Source organism: Festucalex cinctus, chromosome 14 (genome assembly GCF_051991245.1).
Source record: "Festucalex cinctus isolate MCC-2025b chromosome 14, RoL_Fcin_1.0, whole genome shotgun sequence".
In the NCBI taxonomy this organism is placed as follows: Eukaryota; Metazoa; Chordata; class Actinopteri; order Syngnathiformes; family Syngnathidae; genus Festucalex; species Festucalex cinctus.
This window is the reverse complement of record NC_135424.1, coordinates 4,280,508-4,304,983: the sequence shown is the minus strand read 5'-3', so window position 1 is coordinate 4,304,983 and position 24,476 is coordinate 4,280,508. Positions and strand designations below refer to the sequence as shown.

At 41.9% G+C, this 24,476-nt stretch overlaps 1 protein-coding gene across 10 annotated transcripts in view; it reads left to right on the top strand.

Moving 5' to 3' along the window:
* The window catches only part of LOC144001073 (C-terminal-binding protein 2-like), a 44,434-nt gene that overhangs the window by 6,467 nt on the left and 13,491 nt on the right, over window positions 1-24,476 (top strand). For 4 of the 10 annotated variants that reach the window (XM_077495038.1, XM_077495037.1, XM_077495040.1 and 1 more), the window contains exon 1: window positions 11,722-14,102. In XM_077495038.1, the coding sequence (XP_077351164.1) occupies window positions 11,885-14,102 (2,218 nt within the window). In that variant the 5' untranslated portion in view covers window positions 11,722-11,884. Of the gene's footprint in view, window positions 1-2,697; window positions 2,782-6,467; window positions 6,488-6,587; window positions 6,727-11,721; window positions 14,103-21,271; window positions 21,782-24,476 lie in introns of those variants that run through there. The other 6 variants (XM_077495042.1, XM_077495045.1, XM_077495043.1 and 3 more) reach the window with 5 other exon arrangements.

Sequence of the window (24,476 nt, the reverse complement as noted above, 5' to 3'; positions counted from 1 at the left end):
ATTTCATGGCCTCATATTTGATAGGGTCCTTGAAATGTATTAAAAGAAAGATGTTTATGAAAAGTAATGCATTCTCATTCCAATTTGGAACTGAAGTCCTCACATATTTAAAGCAGGATTCTTGAGTAACGAACCAAGCCAATTGATTTAAATGTTTGAATATCAGAACTTGTGTACGGTACGGTTGCATTAAATATCTATAGATCAGTAACTTTAACACAACATGCAAGATTCATTATAGTCACTTAATTAGGACATACCAGATTACCATTGCAATGACAGAGATACGTGGCGTTAGCCTTTTCAAAATTCCTAAACAGGGCGGGAGTTCTCGGTGTACAACTGAGTTCCGTTCCTACGGCAACGATTTGAAACAAAATCGTGTAAATCATGTGCTGGCATTTTTTTGCAATTCGACAACGGCTCAATCGCGAACCTCGGTGAATATTGGGGGTTTATTCAAAGTGCTGTTTTTCCACCAACAAGCCCAGGACCTTTGAGTTCTGGGTAAAGGGAGTTCTTGTTTGTAAAGATTCAGCAGGGAATTTAGAATTGTGTTTCCACAGCGTCTTCGAGATCTCTGTAATTAATTCAAATGAGTTTGAGTCCAGCCGATGTAAAAACAACGCGCCAAAATTTGACCAATCAGCCGTGGTCATTGCAGCCCACCCCCTCAAAGTTCCTGCCTGGCTCAGCAAGACCCTGCTGCTCAGATAGTACTTGGATGAACAGTGGGGAATTTAAGTAGCCTGGTAATTGTTGTTGGTGGAAAAACGCCCAAACTGAATTTTACCAAGGTAAACAGAAAAGTTCTCCAAAAGTTCCAGCGGTGGAAAAAAAAGTCTATAGTTGTGTGGCTTTGAGGTTCCACCTCAAAGCGAAATTTTCAAATATTTTCAAGGTCCAAAACTTCATTGTCATCTAAAGAAATTCCCAATTTGACAGAGATTTTTTCCTGCTAAAAATAATCATGACGACCGGCGCTGCAGAACTGCTGCCGAAAGGGTTCTAAACAGCGGTTACAACGGAACGGCTCGGCCCCGAAAAAGTCTCGTGGAGACACGAACATCCGGGGACAAAAACTGCCACTTCGGTGTGGAACCGGTACGGTGGAAAAGCGCCATAAATGATCCATGAAGTCTGAATGTGTTTCCAAGTGGCCTGTGACGAGCTGGCGACAAGTTCTGGGTGTACTCCAGAGTCAGCTGGGACAGTGACAAGCGGAATAGAAAATGGATGAATATATGATATTCAAGCAATACTAGGAAGTGAGGTTGGTGGATTAAGAGGTTCTTCGAATTCACTTGTCATCTCTGCAACGTTGCTTTTTTTTCAATGCCACCAGTTCATCCTTGCGGTCGGCTGCAATCTGCCTCCATGGCTGCCTTTTTTTTTTTTTTTTTATGCAGTCTAAGGGCCTCTTAGCTTTGCATAAACACTGGCTCACGTCCAGCAAGGAAAGCTGGCAGATGTCCACGGAAGTGTTTGACTCCTGAACTACACTGTTAAGTCCGCAGTTGATTGAAATGAAGTTGAGGGAGTCAACATGTTACAGTACACGACAGCACGCAGACATTTTCCATCACTCATCATCCAGAGTGTGATATTAAACAGCCCGATTATCTTCTCATTGTTGTTGACAAAGTGGGCGACTGCCTGATGATTTTAATTTTTTTTTTCATGTTTTATCGCCCTAGCTATCGGTGTTATGAATATGCTTATTAGTGGTAGGCTTCATTCTTTGATTCTCATTACCATCGCAGCGGGACGGTCTGCGTTTTCAGCTCGTCAGCGTGTTCGCACAAAGACGTGTTTGATTTTGCAGACGTTTGAAGATGTTTGATCCCTGATCCTGAACAAAAATGATTTGGGTGGGTTAATTTTTTCCACTGACTGTCGTCCGGGGAGAACAAAATCTAGTTTGAAGGCATTAAGTTGTGCTTCCTGCTCTTTGCTTTGTAGCTGACTCATGGGTAATATTATTTTAATTAATTATCTTAAAAGGATTTATTTTAGTACAAGTGCTCTTCATTTTGTCCTCCAGCAAACCCTAAAACCTCCAAGTTGACGACAATCATATTTTATTGTTCAATAAAGAAGGATTTGGTAAATGCGCATAGGAAACTGTTGGGGCTCAACAACCCCAACAAGGTTAAGAACCACTGATCTATAGTATCTCTTTTGATCATCATCTCTTAGTCTTAAGGTATTTTATACAATACCACTGTGCCTTGATGAAGACAGACTAAACATATCAGTTTTGCTCTTCACATTTATTCAATTCGTCCTTCTCTTTTGGCACTGACAGAAATCCTTCACATACTGTCGGTGGCGTTTACACTCTCGCCTCATTTTCTTGCATCTCACGTCGGAAGACTGTCCAGAGGGGGAAGAATAAGAAAGTGTTTTTTTTTTTGTTTTTTTTACTTCACTCTGCACTGCAAGGTGAAATGATGATAAACTTGAACTTTTCAGGTCCTCTAAGCCCAAGGCGAGGTCTGAACTACTGGAACGTTTCAAAGAACTCCCAGAACACATTTATTTTCCTCCACTTTTCTCCATTGCTTACGCCTCATCCCTGACCTTTTTCTTCTCTGCCGCTAAGCTCTCTCTCAGCCATATTTTTCTCTCAATTGTAGTTAAGCTGTCTTTGCCCTTGTCTCTCTTTTTTTTTTTTTTTCTCTCTCTCTCTCCCAGTATCGTGTCTGTGTCTCGCTCGCAGGTGCCTGAGAGGTGGCCTAGCTGTATGTGGACGCTTCTTTTGTTTAGTCTCTGGTGAATGTAAGTAAGCCTCTGGCCTTGGATGGGCTTGCATGTCTGATAGACACGTAATTCTTTGCTTGAGCTGCTTTTCCTCTCTCAGCCAAGATACAAGTGAATTTCTTAGGGTTATCCTGTTAAAAGTTTCAAGTCAGGCATGTCAACTCAAATAAAAATTGACTCAACCCCCCCCCTCATACCCTCCACCTTCTGATCCCGGAGGTTTCCCTTACAAATTAGTTGCTTGGTCACATTAATAGAATCAGTTGTTATGTTGCCGTTCTGTGACAGCGAAACTAAAGCAGATTTTTTTTTTTTTTCCCCACTGAAACACAAATTGCTCTCTGAGTGTTAATTAAGTTTCCCTACCATGTTTTAGGCCCTCCAGACATGTCAACTAGTGAACTGATACTCATTCAACATGAACGCCAGCCCCTCTAATCTTGACCTCTTAATTTGCCGCTGAAGAGCTTTTATAATTGTTGCATATGCATCAGGTGCTCGTACGCTAATTCGCCGGAAAAGATCATTAAGTTCAACGATTTAAATTGACGCTCGCAACCCTGGGTGCAAAAAAAAAATGGGACAAACTAATCAGCCTGGAATTATTCTGAGGGTATACTTTGAACATGTCTAATTGTGCTCTATTGGGAGATTAACTGTATTTTTATTCCTTATGATGAAACACATAATAGTTTTGGCTTCTTTCTATCGCTATACAGTTGATCTCCACATACTCACATTGTGTACTTGTGGATTTTACCTGTCCACTTTTTTTTTTTTTTTTTTTTTTTAGACGTATTTATAGTAGTTTAGTGTTACCATACTTTCTCATCATTTAATTGTATATTTCTTTCACTTTAGTGGACAGCAAATTATTAACTGTTTCATTTGCATTCAATATTTTATATTTCTATGCTTTTTATTGTATTATATTTGGGCAGAAATTGGTAGTAGCTGACCCGCCCCTCTCAGCAAGACTGATGACAACGCAGGAAAATCTGGGCTGCCTTGGCGTCGAGCCTGATCCGAATTCCATATGTTAACTGGGTCATCGCGTATTGCCAAACCATGCAAGTGCAGCAGCTCTTTGAAGCCAAACAACACCTCAGCGTTACGTTCTAAAATATTGCAAATGCTCATACTGCCTTTTATTTAATCCCAATAAATAGCGCTGCGTCGTAAGGCTTCGCCAGTCCGTGTTATTAAATGATGCCGCGGCGAAAGTAAATTGCCAATTACTCCAGTTGAGATTTTAATGGCAGGACTTTGCTGGAGTTCATTATAAGTAAAGAGCTGTACGGGGAGAAGGAGGGCCGCTGGCCTCGATGAGTTTGTCTGCAGCGTGCGATAATGTCGCCATTATGCGTTTTGTCTGTGACTTACACATTATTGTTCAATGTGCCTAAGCCCGAGTCAGCAGTTAAATGTGCCGCAGTCTCCGTCCGTTTAGAGTTGATGTGAAGAGAAGTCGGAGAAGGCTAGAAAGTCCGAGGGAGGGGCATAAGGGAGCTATGAAGTTTATTGTTTGTTGATGATGGGATTGATTAGAATGAGGTCATGTTGTGGTTGTGCTGTCGCTTGATGACTGCACAGTTTTGTCGCTGTTGTGACAAATGTTTGAATATGATGATGGTCAAGTCAGAGTTTCTGTTATCCTCTTGCCCATCTCATTGTCCAGCTCTTCCTGATCCCACCAATTTAAGAAATATTTTTTTTTTTTTTTTTTTTTTTGGTTAATCTAAGATGACATGAAAGTGATGTGATGGACAGATGTTGCAATGGTCAAGCACTACTCTCAGATTGTCAGCTGGAGATAGAGAAACAGCAGGAGGAGGAAGGTATAAATCAGCAGTTTGAACGACGTCTTTACGGTCCCCTCGGAGCCCCCAACTCGCTCGTTTAATGAGCGGCGAGGAAAAATAAAAGCGGCCTCGGCTCGCTGCGTCCTCTTTTTCTGCTACGTTGCACTTTTTGGTGGCATAAATCATCACCTCTTAAGCAGTCGCTTTGTGATGCTGCTGCACTATTCTTTTGCAACATGTTGACTAGGGTAACCTCCTTGTCACACATGATGAACTGCCCACTGTCGACACTGTGCAGAGAGTTTGAGGCAAATCAATAGCACGCTATATATATATAATGTCAGTGGCCTGTGAGCTTAGCGTTGTTGTGAGGACCACAAACAACCCCGCAATGTAAAAATCAAAGTGTTACACATTTCTCGTCTCTTCTCTATGTGGCTCATTGTTCGAGAAAGAACCCGACTGATTCTGAACATAATCGAACCAGAGATGCTTTAGTAAGCGCTTTTCTAGTAGTTTGGAATCTTTATACTAAAGCCATGTGGCGGCAGACTGTCTGCAGCAAAGCGTGTTTACCCATTGTCAAAAAGACTCAAAGGAAACAGTTGAATCACTCTTCTCAAATCATAATGAATTAAATATTCATCTTTATTAATTACAAAACGTCATTTGTTTGGATCAAACTGATGTGATAAGGATGAATAGAAACCCAAATCATTTACCCACTAAGGAATGGGTGTCAAAAATGCGGGATATCATATAAGCAACCTATAATCTCTAGTAACGCTTAATATTGAGGAATTTAATTGCTAATGCAAGCACACATTGAGGTCCTCCACATATTGACTCGATTCACAGGCACATTACGTTCCCCTTCATCAGACCAATAGCGAGGATTTTAAACATAGACGGGCCAAAACATGCCTTATGTAAATTAACTGCACTAAAAAACTATCCACCAAATAGAACCCAACCTGACTTTTTTTAAAAGATGGGCTCCTTCATCCCACATTGACTTCTGATTTCACCTGCGCTGACCCTAACTCAAATGTGAATCTTTCCTCTTTTTTTTTGCCACTAGAAGCAAATGACCACACTTTTGAATGCAAAATGAATTTGCAGCGCCGCCTCCCATAATGTCTCAGCAATTGGCCTCATAAAATTCCATTACTATCCCACCATATTGCTTCGCTGTGCCTCACCACTAAACATGGCAATTATAATAGTGGTTAAAGATGTCATGATAGCGTTGTAGCGAGCCAGAATACAACCTTCAGGAAATGAGTCGTGGAGAAAAACACGCAGGAGGAAGATGAATGACACTCTACTCACTCCCTTCCTCTTCCACCCTTTATATGTCTTTATTCTGCTGATGCAACCACATCCTATCTGCTGACTAACTGACCCACATTCCCTTTGTGTGTGTGTATGTGCATTTGTGTGCTTTCCTCTGCATCTGCCTGCCTCTTCCCCCCCCTAAAGACATCACCGCCTCCCGCAGGCCTCAGCAGGAACCAATTAGAAGATTGCTCTTAGAGGCGCATCACTCATTGAACGTAAATTATCAGGAACATGCCTCGTTTACTCACTCACACCACTTACGCTCACTTTTTTTCTTCTCTTTTTTTTTTCCTTGAGCTTTCCACTTGATTCTTCCTTGAGCTTTCCCCTCAATCTGTGTCATGTGACTCCAAGAATTTATTTTTGTTTCATCACAAATCGTGAACCAACAATCCGCGGGTCTCCTCCCTTCAATCAGATGTTTGATGTAGTACCAAGACTGACCTGTGACAGGCAGCATGGTGCCACAGGGCATTCAGGCTGCCAGAAAATTACAAAGAAGATGAAGTAATGGTAGTAGGAGAAGAAATAGGAGAAGCCAGGCTAACTGTTGATGACACGTGCGTTTAACATTTCTGATGGTCAGTCATGACCGTTTTCTGAGCCGTTTGAGGAAAAATGGCCATTTTCGAGACAACCGTCCATTTGCTGACTTTGATTGTTTTTACTTTTCATTTGCAGAAAAGCACTAAGCCAACAGACTGAGTGAGGATTGGACGTCGTCGGATGTGACAGTGGCGAAGAGCGAGAGACTTTGGAAGCATGGCTCTGACCGACAAACATAAAGTGAAACGCCAGCGACTAGACAAAATTTGTGAGGGTAAGACAAAGTTGAAACTTTTTCCACGCGTTTCTTTTTTCTGCTGGTATCGCACTAGAGGACTACATCACAATTACAATTATTTTAGTTATTCGTACATTACTTGATGTTATATCCAGGAGTCGTTTTATGACCATGCGTTCTTATTTTTATTGCCAGTTTATTTTGGTCTTTTTATTTTTCCTCATTGACATGCCACTGGAATATATTTTGTTTCCACATCCTTGTATATTGCAGGTATAGATATGATTCATTCTAATTTTGAGGTAGACATTTTTTGTGTCTACCAATTTTTGTGGTCAACTTAGCAGCCCTAATTTTGTTGCTATTTTGTCAGTCCCCAATAATTTCACGATACATATTGAAAACTAGGGATGTAACGATATTCAAACATCACGGTACATTATCACGATATGAACATCAAGGTACGATAATTATCACAATATTTTGGCTGCGTTGGCGTTATTTAAAAAAGATCACAATATTGTTAAAAAAAAAAAAAAAAAAAAAAAGCTCATACTAAAAAAAAAGCACAATATTGTGCGTTTGTACATAACAGCAATGCATATAAAGCACCTCCAATCTCTAATAACAATATTGAGGCACTTACTTGCTAATGCAAGCACACATTTATCGTTTGACAAGCAAATTAGGTTCCCCTTCATCTGACAAATAGCATAGATTTTAAACATAGAAGGCCAAAACATCCCTAATGAAAATTAAATTGCACTAATAAACTAGCCACTAGAGGGTGCTAGAATTTCAGAAATGGAACTCAACATGACTTTTTTCAAAAATGTGTTCTTTTTAAATATTGTGAACATGACGACGATATTGTGGCAGTTTTAATATCACGATATCACGATATTGCCCTTATCGTTACACTCCCATTGAAAACATACACAAGTAAGTATTATTTTTATTTACCACTTACAGTCTTCGTGTCATACAAGTGTTCTGTCTGTTGTGCCTTTGATAAGATGCCAGGAAGATTCGGGCGGCAGTAAGGGAAACGTGGCAAACACCTGTCGTGGGCATCACTTCCCTCCTCCTTCCTTATGTCCGCTCCATCTGCTTTCCCAGCATGCATTTTGGCACAGGCAACAAGCACCAATGCCCGACATTGCCCACCATTGCATTTGTCTGGAGCTAAGGCACTGGTCGGGGGTGTTCATATTTACAAAACTGCACGACAAAGAGTTTGTCATGGTGATTGCAACACGTTATAGTTGTCAAGTTTAACAGTGATGATGAGACCTCGTAATGTGTTGTCATTAATCATATGACACACTGTTCATTAGGGTTAGACCTTCATAAGGCAGAATAGTAATGGAAACAAATTACAATCTGATGTAATGAAAGGTTGCATTTGCGTATTCGCTTCATTAAAGACTCTAAATTGTCTGTCGCTGTGAATGTTTGTAAATAGGGGTGTTAAAAAAAATCGATTCGGCAATATATCGCGATATTACATCGCACAATTCTCGAATCGATTCAATAGGCGGCTGAATCGAATTTTAAACATCCATTTTTGATGGAAAAATATTCACCAAAATGTCTTATGGTTCACACCTTAAGCATGAAAGAATGTTATATTAATGGAACATTTAGCCTTAATATTTTATTTCAATGCTGTTCAAACATGAAACAGATTACAACCTGTATGCAACTGAACTTTCAAATAAATAACTAATACATTTTCATACAAATCTTACACTGTACAAGTTTACTGATTAGTATTTTCTAAATTTGAATTAAAAAAAATCGCAACAATCGAATTATGAATTCGTATCGGGATTAATCGGTATTGAATCGAATCGTGACCTATGAATCGTGATGCGAATCGAATCGTCAGATAGGCAATTCACACCCCTATTTGTAAATGTTTCAGTTTGCCCTGTTATTGATACCAAGACCCTAATGAGGACAAGTGATACAGAAAATATTGTTATGGGAGTAAAAAACGAAACAAAATAAAATGTTCTCTTTTTTTTTTTTTTTTTTTTTTCCTCCCCCATCCTTCCTCACATTTTGGCATCCAAGCTCTGCTATGAGGTCAACAGAGTGAAATCTGGTTCTGATACCACAACCACTACACACCCCCCTCTGGGCTTTTTCCAGGCTCCTGACCAAAACCTACTGAACGCCCCCCCCCCCCCCCCCTTCCCCCTCCCTTTTTTCATAAGCTTTGTGGAACAGCAGGGAGGAGCTTAGAAAGCACATAGTGTTGTGTCACAATCCATCCTTGTGTGCTTCACTTCTGTGCTCAGGTTCCTGCACAAATCTTCTTAACTTTTCCAAAATAACCTCTTTAGCATTACATGGACCTGTTGCCTCCGTGGGTAGAGGCCTCCCCCCCCTGGGGAGATGGATTATGGGAAGAAAAGCTGACTTGAAGGAAAATATTTAGAGTTGCACCTTTGCTGCTCCTGGCACGACTTCACTATTTATTAGAAATCTGGCGAGAGTGTGTATTGAGTACACACATTTGCAGTAGCTATACGATCAATCCGTCATCCATATTATTAGGGTTATGTTGCTATTGTGTGTCATACTAGAAGGTAAAATGGAGTTCAATTTAGAGGGAAGCAACCAGCAGAGGGCACAATTACTTTATATCCTCTATTAGGAGTGAGGTGTTTTAAGACGGATTTTTTTATTTATTTTTATTTAGGGGAGCATTTTTACATTTTATATTTATAAAATAGTATACTATTTTATGTTTATATCTTCCACAAGATCTCTGTAGAGTTTTTGTAATGGTTTTTCTTTACACCAATAATTATTTCTTAGCATTTTATTATGCTTGATGCAGCAGCATGTACATGTAACAAATGTGATATAGAATATTGCTACTCTCTATTCAAATGTGATTGTCACCCATTTTATATCCTCTATAGAGATGCTTTCAAAGACAATTACTGTATCACATGACTCGCATCCAAAGCAGCCGTGCGCTTCATGTTTGTGAAGTGCGTTTTACAATCGAGCTGACAGCATTATTCTCCGCAGTCAACACTAGTACTATAATCCCATTTCCATTTGGTGACTCCTGCCCCTCACTGATACATAAGTCAAATGTGTATTTAACATTCGGAGCATGCTTTTGTTTCATGACAGCAGAGGAGAGGCACTTGTATTTATTTCTCCTGCAGCACTGTATTCATTTTAAGTCACCGGGTCATTTTTATTCCTTTTTGTAAAGCATGCCAAGACAGACTTCAGCCACGGCTAAAAAAAAAAAAAAAAAAAGAGATACTGAAGATTTTCTAACCAAAAGCAATGTTTTGTATTGATTAAATTTGGTCATATTAAAGGTCTAAAAAGAGTTCATGGACATTGTAGAACAACACAACCATGTCTGCGCAATTAAATCAATATAAGCTATTTTTTACATAGGTGACAAATGATTCTTCCTACCATTAACATGTCTTCACACATCAATAAAGAGAGAGAAAATGTCAGCTTTTAGCTCCCCAGAGGCAAAGTTTGAGTTAAATGACTCTCCCCATAGTTTGCACAGCTGTTATTGGTCAGTACTAAAACACCAATAGTACCCTTACATTATGTTAACACTCTGTCTTGACTCTTTCTACTTATGTGTCACTTCTTTGTAGGGCTGCACGATATTGGAAAAACATGCGATATGCGATATACTTGCTGAACATAGCGATATCGATATTATTGCGATATTTAACATGTACCTAAAGAAATTACATTTTTATTACCTAATGAAAGAAAAACATTTTTCATGTGGCCAAATAAGCAACCTTGATGTAAAAAAACTTGATAAAACTTATTGCATGCCTTTGCGATATGCATATTGCAAGGTCCAATATCGCGATATCGATATTTTTTCGATATATTGTGCAGCCCTACTTCTTTGTCATAGTTGCTTATTATTGCAAGAGTAGTGTAGCTCATACTACAAGAGACAAAGTCCTTGTGTGTTTTTACAAATAAATAGTCCTGCACAGACGACTGCTGCAGCGTCATGAGCAAAAGGTCTTTACACAATGGCATGTAACTTTTTTTTTTTTTTTAAAGAAAACAAAGGTTATTGGTGCTTCAGATGTTTGCACATTATAGAGCTACTCTCAAGATGAACAAAATAAGCATTTGAAGCATGTACAGTTTACTCAAATGTACATGTAACGTCCGTGAATGAGTAGTAATACTCAAAGGATGTGAGTCAAGGCCGTCCCTTTGTCAATTTGAGCAACCATTTAACCATTTCTTATGCATAAGGCAAGCGCTAAATGACTCCTAATAGAGCAGTGAACATGAGCTACAGAGGTACTGAGGTTGATTCCGGATGGGCAGCAGTTGCGTGGAGGCTCTGCAGCGAGCATGAGGCCCGGAGGATTAGTGTCCAATCAGAGTGGATTTGACATTTACTGACAGCGCATGGGACTTAGTGGAGGGAACCGTATTTCATTCAATAACGCCGTGAGCGAGTGCCCTCCCTCTGCTGGGAAAACGGACGACTATAACCTGTTGGCGACACATCATCACCATCAGGTAGGTGACACTTCAAAGGTTGTGTGAGGGGTCTAGGAGGCAGATGGATTCTGGATCGTTGGCACTATTAGTTGCCGTCCCAGTCACCATGTACAGTTGTTTCTGGTTCACATGACGTCACCGCGAAGTGGAATTAAACAGGCTTTATTTGGTTGTAATCCCTGGTAGCAATCGGCGGGGCTAGTAAAATGTACCAAAGAAGGGAGAGATAAATCCTACTGGATTAGTACAAGCCCCTCCTTTTATTTTTTTGTTTTTTTTTTAATCGACATTTGGTGGCTCAATCATGCACCCTGTCTCAGCGTAGACTTGCGTAGGTTGTGTACAGTGTTGTGTGGTTCGTGGTGTGTTTATGTGCGGTGTCCTCTTTCCAAGCCAACATAACCGGAGATTAATTATTCAAGAACTATCAGCTGGAGGGGGAGCCACCTGATAGCACGGATATACAGTATTACAACCGGATATCAGGTGAAACCGCCAAACTCTGCTTCGTCTTCTGCTAGTTCCTTAACTACCTCTTTCTGTTACATCTTTTGGTGCTACTGCATACAAAGACTTTAACAAGACAAGAACTGCTACAAGTGGAATACTTTGCTTTTGCGAGGTACTTGTTCAGTTTTTCTGCTTTTTATCTCAAATGCTTGTCACCAACAAACAGTTAAGTCTCGGTCGCTCCCATAGTTGGGACACTTTAGGGGGGAATGAGGGTCAGTGGGACAGGGCTGAGAGTGTCTTCGAGCAGCAGGCAAGAGTAGCTGGCCGGCGAAGCTCTCTGTCATACGCAGAGGGTGGAGGAGGGTGGTACGAGCCTCCCGCAGGGGTGCGTCCTCCTGACCTGGATTTAAAGCGGGAGCCGTATTCTTACCAAGACTACGGACAGGTTTACCCAGGGGGTCTGAGGAAGGGCTCTGTGCCAGACCTGAACCACTACGAACGAGCAACCATGGCTCACAGAGGATCCATTCCACATCAAGATTACTACCCTCACGACCCGGCCATGACTCCACGTGCATCCGAACCCTTTTACCAGCCTGAACACCAGGCTCCGCCGCCTCACCCTCATCCGCTCAGCAGGTCAGGTTCTCATTTTGGCATGGCACCCGTGACTCGTGTTGGGTGGGATCAAGCTCAGGGCGGGAGAGGAGGACCTCAAGCCCCCTCATCAAATTTACCTCCTCCGACAACTCCATCTCACGAGCTGAACCGGGCTTACAGGGAAACTAGTGTTACGAAGACGATGGCCGACGGTCAGCGCAGACCCTCTCGGGATGCATCTCCTGCTCACTACAACATGGAACATGCATCTCCTCGCTATGCAAATGAGCCAACACCGATGGCCAGTCAATCTGTCTATACCGATGTTAATGGTCGCCCGTTGGATCCACAACAGCAGGCTGCTACCTGCCTAGTGGTGGATCCTTCCAGTCAAGGTATGATCATGAGGCAGGAGACAGCCTCGCCCTATACAATCCAGCAGCAACAACAACTACAGCAGCAACAGCAAATACAGCAGCAGCAACTGCAACAGCAGCAATTGCAACAGCAACAGCTCCAACAGCAGCAAATACAGCAACAACAACTGCAGCAGCAACAAATACAGCAGCAGCAATTTCAGCAGCAGCTTCAGCAGGAGCAGCTGCAACAGCACCTGCAACAGTCTTTGCCACCTCCCAACACAGTAGCCATCCCCGACCCGAAACTTCCTGTGGCGGCTCCACTTCCTCCTGCTTCACCCGCCCCCATGCAGACTGTCACAGTTGTCCCAGTTGCACCTGCCCCTGTGCAGGCAACGCCAACTCCGGCCCCTCCACCTGCTCAGCCTGCCGTTCCCCTTCCCGCCCCTCCACCTACAGCCCCGCACACACCTTTACCTGTGGAGCCCAAGAGGACAGTTGATCCTGAGTTTCTTGCCCTGTTGCGAAATGAGGGCATCTCTGAGAGCACCATCTCCTCGCTCATCCAGCAGGGATTTGACTCCACTAGCATGCTGGCTGTCATGGAGGACAATGATGTACGCACAGTGGCGCCCAACCTCGGGCAGGCGCGGGTGCTTTCTCGAGTGGTCCACAGCTGCAAGAGGCCCACTGAAGCACCGCCGGCTCCCTCTCAGCCTCAGACACCCATGCGCGGCCGTTCTAATAGTTTTAGCCATCGTTCGGATGTCTATCACCAGCAGCAGCAACACCATCAACCTCTACATCCTCCACAGGCTTTGAATGTCGATCCTCACCTGATCCCTCCGCAGACACCTGGGCCCATGCAGACCATCTCGCCAAGGATGGGGGAGGTAGTAGGCAGAAGGCCCAGTAGTGCACCCTCTCAGCAGCTCTTGGAAGCCTCTGGAGGTTACCCAGGCCAACCACCTCGTTCCCCAGGGCCATATGTCGGTGCCATGATGCCCGTTCAGTCCCGACCAATGTCTGCATATTCATCCGGGATGACCATGCAGGGGTTACCTATGCAGGGTATGCAGCTCATGTCACAACAGATGACTGGATCAATGCCTGCTATAGCTGGTTCCATCCACCCCATGCCAGGTATGCCCCAGCAGATGCCCGTCTCCATGCCAGCTTTACCCCAACCGCAACAGCAGGTACCTAAAGCATATTCTACAAATTACACGGTGCCCATGGAGCTAATGAAGAGGGACCGGAGCTTGTTGCCGTTGTCACCCATGCATAGCCCTCATCCGAATCCCCAGCTGATACGCAAGAGTGGAGGAACAGCAGCAGACAATTCCCTGGTTCCTGTGGGAGGCTCCATTCAAGGACAAGGCGCTATGGTTGTTAACCAGAAGCTAAGTCGCCGAACCGGTCCCCCAGTCATCGTATCCACTATGGCATCTCCAGACACAAGTAAATGTTTGTTTACTATTTTCTAACTCGAGCTGTTATTTGTCTTGATCCTACTTTCATGAATTTGCATGAAGAATGTTTCACTGCATTTGTGCCTGCCTTAGTTTGTCCTTTATGAACAAATGCTGTCAGTCAATTCCCGAGTTCATTTTGCCGCATGTCTGGCTGGTTTGGCAAAAGGCACATTAGTCAGAATTTCATTTTCTTTGTAGGGCCTTCTTCATTCATGTGTGCTGTTGTAGCCCAGTATGTTGGCTAATATCTTTAATTCATTGGGACTTTGAGGCATTGCTTTGTTAATTTGCATTTGTTATGGTCTGCAATCATTCGCCACAGTCTCCTAGCAAGGATTTATTTCTCATTTCACTCTCATTAGTGTGTAACATTGTCAATAATTGAACCAAAGAGCAGCACAGACCGCTTTTATACGACCATACTGTATAATCTGCTCTGGCAATGAGGACATTGTACAGTGGCGGATGTAGTATCACGGGTAAATGCAGAAGTCTCTCCACCCCCCAAGCTCATGCTGTTGTAAACATGCATGTCTTATTCCATTATGATAATGAGGATGCTTCACGGGTCGCCTAGAAAGGCTTTAAGGCTACAGACTAAACAACCTACCTACAGTAGCCCAACTAGGTGCATACTTCTATGCATCCAATATAGTCATATCGGATGTGTCTGTGGGATCACACTTCATATTAATATCCCGTTTGCTTATTTGGGTGGCAACATCACAGTATATTTTAGTCATGAATGATAACGACTTGGTCTCGCAGCATCACTGCGCCGATAAAATCAAATTACAGCGCTGATGGCCAATGTGCGACTGTGTCATTTTCTCTCTGCACGCCATAGTGACAAGACAGAGGGGAGGTTTAATCCTTTTAGATCCTCTGTTTCCACTGTTGCACTAATCCACAAATACTGTCATTCTGTCCTCTTCTGTCAGACTACACACAGCCAGGAGGTGGACACTGAGGCACTGCAACAGATTTCTTAATTAAACAGATTTTATTGTCTTTGTGATTATTAAGTGTAAGAGAGAGAGGGTATTAAGAGACTCTTTGGGTCTCTCTTTCAATGAAACGCTGGTGTCGTTCGCATAAAATGTCACATGCATACATCACAAATCAGCAAAGAAGCGCTTGTTGCATGTGGAAGATGTTTGTTGTTTGTGTATTAGTGGTCATGTGGAAGTATTGTTCTAATTGACAATGTCGTTTTTGGAGCCATTTGCATTTGGGTAAAGTCTTGTTTAATTGGTGATGATTGTATTTATTTATTTCAAATGAAAGGTATTGCTGAGCTATATTCCCCCCGCCCATTTTTTTTTTTTTGTGCTTTTTTTTGCTAAACCCATCACCCATTTGTTGAAAAAATTGTTTTTGTTAATGTGCAAAAGCCCCATTCAAATAGAAATATCCAGGAAATATGTTGCAGTGATAAATTTTGACAAGCTTTGTTATTTTGAGAGGGGCTAAGTTGGGGTTGGGTAGGAGAGTTTTTGCTACATGTGTATGCAAACGTGCACTTTTTCATGCATTTACTTTTAAGATGAGTTTGAAATGATCTGAAATTGTGTTGTCAAGTGTTTTTGGGTCACAGGTTGTGATATATTAATAGTTTAAACTATTAATATAAGCATCTATAAGACTGTTTCCAAGGGCACTAAAATTATTATTATTATTATTATTATTATTATTATTATTATTATTGCTTTTTTCCCCCCGGACAAGTAACCATGTAACATTCTTGAAATAGTTGCTATTAGCAAAACAAAACGGTGACAAGAGAATTCACATTTTCTGCTCATTGTCATTCAAGTGTCAAAGGGAATTAACCACTCATACTAGCCTCTACTAATAGTTCAGCACAAAGCAGCATCACAGTTTACATTAACTTTGATAAACCACCCAGTATCTGCTGCTCTGTGGAATGCCCTTGAGCAAGACCCCGCCTCCATATGACTAACCAGCACTTGCTTCCCATCCCCCACACGGCCATGCTGGCCATATTTGGCACAGTAGGATTTCTACTTCTTTACTTCCACCCCGCGGAGGTGCGCTGGTTTCCGTCAGGCTCGGCGGTCCAATGCCGGCACAGGTCAGGTCTGCTCTGCGTGACACACTAGCCGTGATTTCCCGTAGCGTGATGATAGGGGGGAGGGTCTGCATATTAGTTCTGGAGATGGCAGATTATGTATTAACCGGCGGAGCAGGTCAAAACTGCGGGCAGTTGTTGCACTGAGTGAGGGATTAGGCAACCAAGGGAAGGGGGAGGGGGAGCAGGGACAGATATTGTCCTGCTACTGACTGATGATTGACAGTCGCAGGCAGGGGGAGGAAAGGAGGTGTTGGCAGCTGTCAGTCAACCTTGGACTTGCTACACAGAGAGAGAGATTTAGTAGACTTTGTGCAAACCTTGGCCTGAATCTGGCTTTATAGTCATTTTGTATTGTTTGTTGGGTGCCTGTTTGTCACCCACATGCAGCGATAAATATTTACTTCCGTTTGACCTGAGAGGATGCTCGACTCTGGATTACATTTGCATGTTTTCAGCTTACGGCCACTAGTGTCGGCAAGACAAAATTTTAATCACGGCACAGAGTCAAAACAGAGAGGACTTGCATGTTCTTTCCCGGAAGACTTGCAGGCATTCAATTTATTCTACTGTTATTTTTTGTGACCTGTAACTATTTTAGTTGGTCAGCACGGATGGCAAGTGGTAATCACATTTGCCTCGCTGTTCTAAGGTTTGAGGTTTGAATCTCCTTTGCATGCTCTCCTTGTGCTTGCCTGGATTTTCTCCTTGTCCTCCCACATTTTTATTTTTTTTTGGTGTATTATCTATCACGCAGCCCACCTATGACCCTATGAAATGATGAGTGTTATAGAAAATGAATGATTGCCTGAACATATTACTGAATACTCACTATTTAAAATTAATACTAAGAACTCTCAAATTACCCACAAATTAACTTTCACATTAGATTTTTGAACCTTTGAAGCCCTTGTGCATGAAATTGAGCCAGAAATGACAAAAAACAGTTGAAATTGATACAAATTGAAATACATGTAAAAGCCCCCATCAATTGCTTTGGTTTATTCCAACAGAGGCATTTTTAAATCCTGCCAAATTTTGACATAAATGAGTTTGACAATTTAGACACCCTCAAGATTTACATTGGCATAAAACTATTGGAATCATGACTTAAAAAAAAAAAAAAAAAAAAATTGGCTATGCCGTAGCTTCTATGATCTATATAAGTAATTAATCTACAGCTGGAATATCAAACTTGAGTCCAATAGCCTCAATGTGGGGGGGATCTGCTAGTTAAAATAAAGGCCACAAAAAACATGTGTTAATTATCCCCACTATACTATTTTATTATTTTTTTTTTTCTGGTGAAACTTTCGGAGTATTGTTAGCAGAAGACGTGTGAATGCAACGGCAACTCCTCCCCTTTGGCTCTCTACACTGCATGTCGACTGATGTTTGTGTGTGTGTGGCGGGGTGGTGGGGGGGGTTTGCTGGCAAGTGGCGCAGAGGTCCTCTCCCCCACCAGCTGTTCCCCTTGATATCAGGCAGGACCATTTCCTCTTTCCGTAATGAAAGGATAAAGTGCGCGAGGATTGTATCTATGCATTGCTCCACTTCTCCTTTTCACTCTTGCTTGTCTTCTTTTTGTAAAAATGATCCCACGCCATCTTTGTTCATCATCAAATCATTGCACTATGTGTGTGTGGTAGGCAGTGGAGGAAGGGGTAATGAAAGAAATATGTCTCCAAATAAGCGTCATACCCGACTAGGCACTTTTCATTCATTACTGGGTTTTTTTTTTGTTTTTTTTTCTCCTTGTCTGTGTGCTGTAAGATGAGGATGAGTCGAGCTAAAAAGACCACAAAATGGAGAGTGCTGCTTCAAACTGATTGGCTGGTTTAACATGCATGTGGCTTTATAAAGCCACATTTCCATCAAGTACAGTTTACTACACATGTTTTTGTGTTTAAGCAGCAACCCCCTCTTTTGAGTTGCTAACCAATGTTGCAGGGCAAACTGCTGTCAGGATGTGACCCCTGCCACCCAAATGTGTACTAATAAATAGTCATTTCCTATATTATTCAAATTCTAATGGTCAGTATACATTGGTACTTAAAATTCTTTCGATGCAAGCCCTCCCAAATAAGATGGATAATTGACTGATTTTGCAGTCTCTGGCACTGAAAGAATTTTTTTTAGTTCTGATCTTAAAAATGATGTTGAAAAACAAAAGTCCCCCCCACAATTTGTTTCTTTTTGCTATACAGCTGTAGCTGTTTTTTGTTGGAATGCTCGAGTGGCTTAAAATACTGGTGACAAATTCCTTATATGGTGTTTTTACATACCTGGCCAATAAAGCTGATTCTAATGCAGTAGAATTTGCAGAAAAAGTCCCCCCCAAAAAAGACTCGGTAGTGATTTTAGGCTTGTTCTTCTGGTGGTTTTTAGACAATTTTAGATCGCTCACTTTTAGGCTGAAAATGCAAGAACGACACCAGCCATTTATAGTTTAAAGATGAAGTGTTTGTAATGAGATTGCTCTGGAGCAATAGCTTCTCTTCAGCTTCAATTTTGGTGCCGCTTTGAACATTCTTGTGGCTGCCCTGACTCCTTCCGTGGAGATCGTCTCAGTACGAGTTCCATGGACTTCAACGACATTCTAAAATGCTTGGTGTCGAAAACCTTTATGTCCGAAAATCGCAATCAATTGTCACAAAAAAAAAAATAATGTTCACATGTCTACTCATGCCCACTTCAACCTCTGAAAATATTACAGTGATAGCCCCGAAATTTTGTATTTTATGTGTGCAATAAGCATCAAATTCCTTCATCCAGTGTTTACTCAACCTCTTGCTCACTTACTTGCTTACTGACATCCTTTTTGCTACAAAGTGGTGCAGTCGTCTGCCAGAGAAAAACTAGAGTGATGGTGTCACACAGACGAGGAATGAATAAGAGAATGAGAATTTATGTGCTGACATCGACCCCTCCCAACCACCCCCCAGCTTGAACATCTGTCATCGCCTTGCAGCTGTGCGATCTCGCTTTCATTCCTTATTTTTTCACCACCGCTCGCGTCTTGCACAGAACGGTGTTTGTACTTTACTTGTTCGTCTGTGTGGGGGGGCAGTTGGGATGATGGATTTTCGGGGGTGGGATTATACATTTGACCTTTGTCCGCTGTTCTCTTGTCATGAATGAGGTCTTGTTATTTTTTTTTTATTTTTTTTTTTTTAAAACAACAGCTCGGCTTTGGACTCTGGTTGCATGTTGTAACCAAAGATGTCACATTGAAACACCTTAAATGCTCATGTTCAGCTTGTATAATATGTTGGTATTTGAAGTGAAGTTGTACACCACTGAAAACTACTTTATTATTATCTTCGTAATTTATGATTATGTTCATAACCTCTACTAATGCAGTAGTGGATATTTGAAAGAAAAACATCTAGGCTATAAATCAAAAACTGAAAAAAAGGTAACCTGAATTAATAATAACCGGGGTCAAGTAGCAGACAAAAGAACATCAGTCTACTTTGGGTTGAATTCAATTTCCCATTAATTTACTGAATGACTTCAGAGTTGTAACTTGGAGGTCTAACTTATTAACCTTCATTAGATAAATCCAATTAAGATGTCAATGACAGTAGCGTAGTAGTGGTAGTAACCGTGTTAATCTGTCACTCAGTAATCCCTGTTTATGAAGTCTTTAAGACTGAAGGATTTAAAGGTGTTTGTCCTCATGTACCGTACGTACTCAGGTGTGCGTGTGTCTGTGTGTTTGTACTGTATATGTGTGTCTTTACTGTGTAGGTGGGAAAACAAGTATTGACGTGACCGTGAATGTCACCGCGAGTCCCGAGTGCGGATAAGATGGACTGGCTTTATATACACACACTGCAACTCTGAGTTGTTTTGATGTTGATAAGAATTCATTGAAATGAGAAATAATCCGTTTCAGGTTTGCCATAAAAATCTTTTACTAATTATATGAGATGTCTTTCAGCATCATTTTAGCATTCTAAATGCGTACATTTTGGTGTGGCGAATTGTAAAGGATTATTTTTTTTATATCTGTCAATATGATTAAGGTTTTTATCGTTCATGCCGCTGCTATATCACAGGTTTTTAATTGTTTGTTTTTGTTTTTTAACAGTATAAAGTCTGAATTAAGAGATGTGCTGCTGATTAGAATGCAGTGTAATTAAGAGCAAGAAGTTTATATAATGACCATCTAGACTCATTTCTGTGAGCTCACTGATTGCATTTTGCATTTACATTTAGCTCGAAACTAGCAGACTCTCATTAGATTAAATGATTTGGTTGAGTGAAGGTTTTGCTGTTCAAATACCATGTTTAATTGTCTTCTTTTATGTGTCACTTTTGTAGCAAACCTCCGCTTGGAGTGACAAATAAACAGCTGGAAGCAAGCACACGTCTCCTCTTATCAGGAGACCTGTGCGAGTTTTGTTTCCCTCAAAATGACTTTCCAGCGGGAGAGTAAGGAAAGATGTTAAGGAATACTATCAAAATTGTGTTTTAATAAGTTTGTGTGTGGCAGGTGGTAAAACTATATGTATTTTCTCAAGACCGCGGACTTTAACCTATCGTTGTTTTGATACACACTTTACAGCCTGAGAGATTTTTCGATTGCCGTTGATGTTGGAGGAACGTCACATTTGACCATGCAGTGGTGAAAATAATATATTTCGATGACCTTGTATATGTGGACATGTAGCTTGAATTCCTGGTTGAATGACATTGAGAGGAATGTGTTAAAAAAAAAAAAAAGTGAGAGTGATATCACAACGAACAGCTTGAGTGTGTGTATACAAAAGAGTCTGGCACTCTTAAAGGACCCTGAAGGCCACATCACCACTAATAAAAAAAATAAAAAAATAAAAAAAAGGGAGGGGATTAAAAAAAAAATGAGCAAAAGAGAACAAGGGGAGGTGACACTCGCTGCGACTGGTCCTCCTCGAGCATTTTTTTCCTTCCCTCTGTCTTTTTTTTTTTTTTTTTGGCTTTTCCATTCCATCCTCCTCGCCCCCACCCGTTCCCCTTCCCCTCTCCCTCTCTCTCTCTCTCTCTCTCTCTCTGTGGCTGGCAACAAAAGGCTGCCTGACGTCTGAGTGAAAAGACCAAAAACCTGCCGCCTCCAAGAGGGTGGTGGGTGAGTGGGTGGGGGAGTAGAGGGAGGTGCAACCGATCTGGAGGAGACGAGGAAGAAGACGAGGAGCGCGCGGAGAAGCGCTCGCCGCTGCTGGCTCGAGACATATACAAATCCATTTTTTTTCAGGGGCTTCCCTTTCAGTGGAGATTAAAAGGAGTGCTTCTTTTCTTTCTTTCTTTTTTTTTTACATCCATTCTCCATCCCATCCCTTCCCGTCCTCGAGGAAATAAAAAGACATGGAGCTTCAGGGGGTGAGGTGACCAAGGAGGAGGACACATTTGGAAACAAGCTGTGGGAGCCCAAGAGAGGAAGGAGGAGGAGGCGAGGACGTGAGAGAATCCTCTAAAACATCCACTTCTTTTTTTTTTTTTTTCTTGTTTTTTTTCCCCACCTCTCCCAACACATTCTGTGGACCATGTGCAGCTCCTGATTGGAAGAATGTGGCGACAGCATTTCCCAGGCAAGGAGCACGCCTCTTGTGTGTGCGTGTGCATGCGCGGATAAAAATACAAAGCGCGACGAGCCAACGACAGAGGTGTCGGTGTCTAATGAGGCTCCTTTTAACGTATTTGCAATCAAGTGTGTCGTCGGTGTGCGTGTGTTTGAGAGCGCTGCACTGCTGCAACAAGGAAGGGGAGGGTGGGAGGGAATGGTGATGGTGATTGTAAAGGTTGTCATGTGTCATCATCTGCAGGCCAGAGACAAATTGCGTGTCTGTGTGGGAGCGAGCCTCAGCCTGGCGGAAAAGTGTTTCACATCAGCCCAAGCGCACGTTTGATTTTAGACAAACAGCAGCAATTAGCGGCTTATTTCTCTTTTTGTTGTTGTTGTTGTTGTTGTTGTATTTGCCATTTTAGCTTGGACTCTTGGGTCCTTTAAATGACCGTGTGTGCACAAATATTAACGCATTTCAGGATTATAATGAATATTTCCGGGCTAAATGTTTCTTTTTGGCTCTTTTTACAGTTCCTCAGAGGGTTTATTTGTTGTTAAAAATGATAAATTTTATGTTCATGAGTGTGTGTGGTTTGACATTTCTGTTGCCAGAATAGAGGCGTGTGTTCCTAACTTGCACTTAACTGCTCTACGTGTGTTGTGTATATCATCTACACTGACAGATGGTTTTGTATCTCGCAGCCTCACAAGCGATAGTGTTTGTCTCCATTCCTGTTTGTTACTGATATCACCTTCCCCTCCGTGTGCCCACCCCCCACCCCACATTTTCCACCACTGTGCGTCTTGTATTAAGTTTGGAGGAGGGCAGCAGGAGGACAAACAAGGTCTTTGTGTGTGTCCACATAGTAGAAGAAGAGATAGGCTGCTGGTGTAGACGGGGCGCGCTGATAGGGTCCAGCTGGGGCAAAGGGAGGTTGGGTGGGGGTGCGCGGCTTGGCTGAGAGGGGGCAAGCCTGCCAACAAAAAGATTGCAGCCCCTCTCCTCCTCCTGTTTTTCGCCCGATGCCAAGGGATCGTAAAAGCCACTCCAGAAAGTAGACAGTGCCAGGAACACAGGGCCCCTATTGTAGCTCGTATGTATGCACAAAAGTGAATGTTTTGTATTGTCGCCAGTGGAAATGACTGGTCAGCAGTGGTTAACATTTGTTTGTGGCTTTGGGTATGTTTTTGAAGCCCTGTAATAGAATTTATTTGCACTCATGCTACATGACATGCTAATTGCTCCAGGTTGCTGTCTTAATTGTCACTCAGTACAGCACAAGGCCAAAATGTAAACATTTTATATGGTGAAAGCGAAAGGGTTGTAGCACACAAGAAAGAAAGAAAGACAAAAAAATATACAAACGGGAAAATATTGGATGCTTTCGTTTTTAGCTAGCACGCTACTTCTTCGTTTGTGGATAATGATATAAAGCAACAGACATGAATCATTTTTGGATTATAGGACAGGGAAATGGTTCCATCATGACTTAAATGGCATAAAAAGGGAGCAATCATTGTGAAGTGTGATATGTTTGTTTGGCCATTTGTTTGTTGGCTAGCATGCTACTTCCTGGTTTTTGGAGGATGATGTAAAACAACGGTGACGTGCATTTTTTTTTTTAAATTACGGGATGGTTGCATCGCATTTTTAAATGGCAATAATACTGCAATTTTTGCCCTGACATACAGGTATTTGTGTTGTCCATGCATTTGTTAGTTATTAATCTGCTTTCTGGTTGGTGAAGTAGGACGTAAAAAGCAGTGGAATTTGTACGGTTTTTGATCATGTGTGATCAGGGAACGGTTCTAGCACGTATCAAGACATAACTCGAGCAGTAATTGTGGAGTGACCTATTTGTGTTTACTTTTTGTTAGTTCGTAGCTTACTTCCTGGTTTGTGTATGATGTCATAAGCAAACTGATTATCATGGAGCCATTGACGCAAATTGTAAAACAGAAGAAAAAGAAAGCAAAGAGAGAGAAATTGAAGATTGATGTATTTGTCCACCTAAAAAAAATAAATTATTAAAAAAAAAGTTAGTTAAAAAATACTTCCTGTATTGAGGATGCCACATCTTTATTGAATAGATACTCCTATTAACTTACTCGTATTTTAATAATATAATTGCAGTGAAAAAAAAGGTCTTTAAAACAGCAGATACAGCGTTGGCCTAAGACTTCAGCACGTGTAATTTTGTGTTTTTTGCTTTGCGTTACAAGCAAAATTTGTGACACCTTGCTCAAAGATGCAAAAGCAGCATCCCTCCAGCAACTAGTCCCTCCTTAACAAATCACAAATCTTCTGTTTCTTTGCCCCTGAGCCGATCTCAAAACTGCACCCTTCTGGCTGCCAGTCCATGTCTTCTAAGCTTATGGGGTTACATTGCTCCCCCTCCTTGTTTGGGAAGACTTTAATATCACTGCACTTGCCACAAAGAACCCCAACTGAGTTCCAGGCTCTACCCTCCGCCCCACCTCGAGCTCCCCCTGCCCTACTCACGCTCTCATTCTCCATCGCCGAGGCCCCCGGCTTGGGAGTTGCTAGGTAACCTGAACCAGCTGTTGGTCCTGAGCCCATTGAGCCGCTCCTGGCTGGAGGTCAAGCGCGGAAAAGTTTTCCTGCGAACGCTTGCTGTGAACCCGACGACCGCCGCCGTGGCCTTGACATCATCGCGCCATGGAAAATCTTCCTCACTTCCTTTTGTTTTTGCACTTTT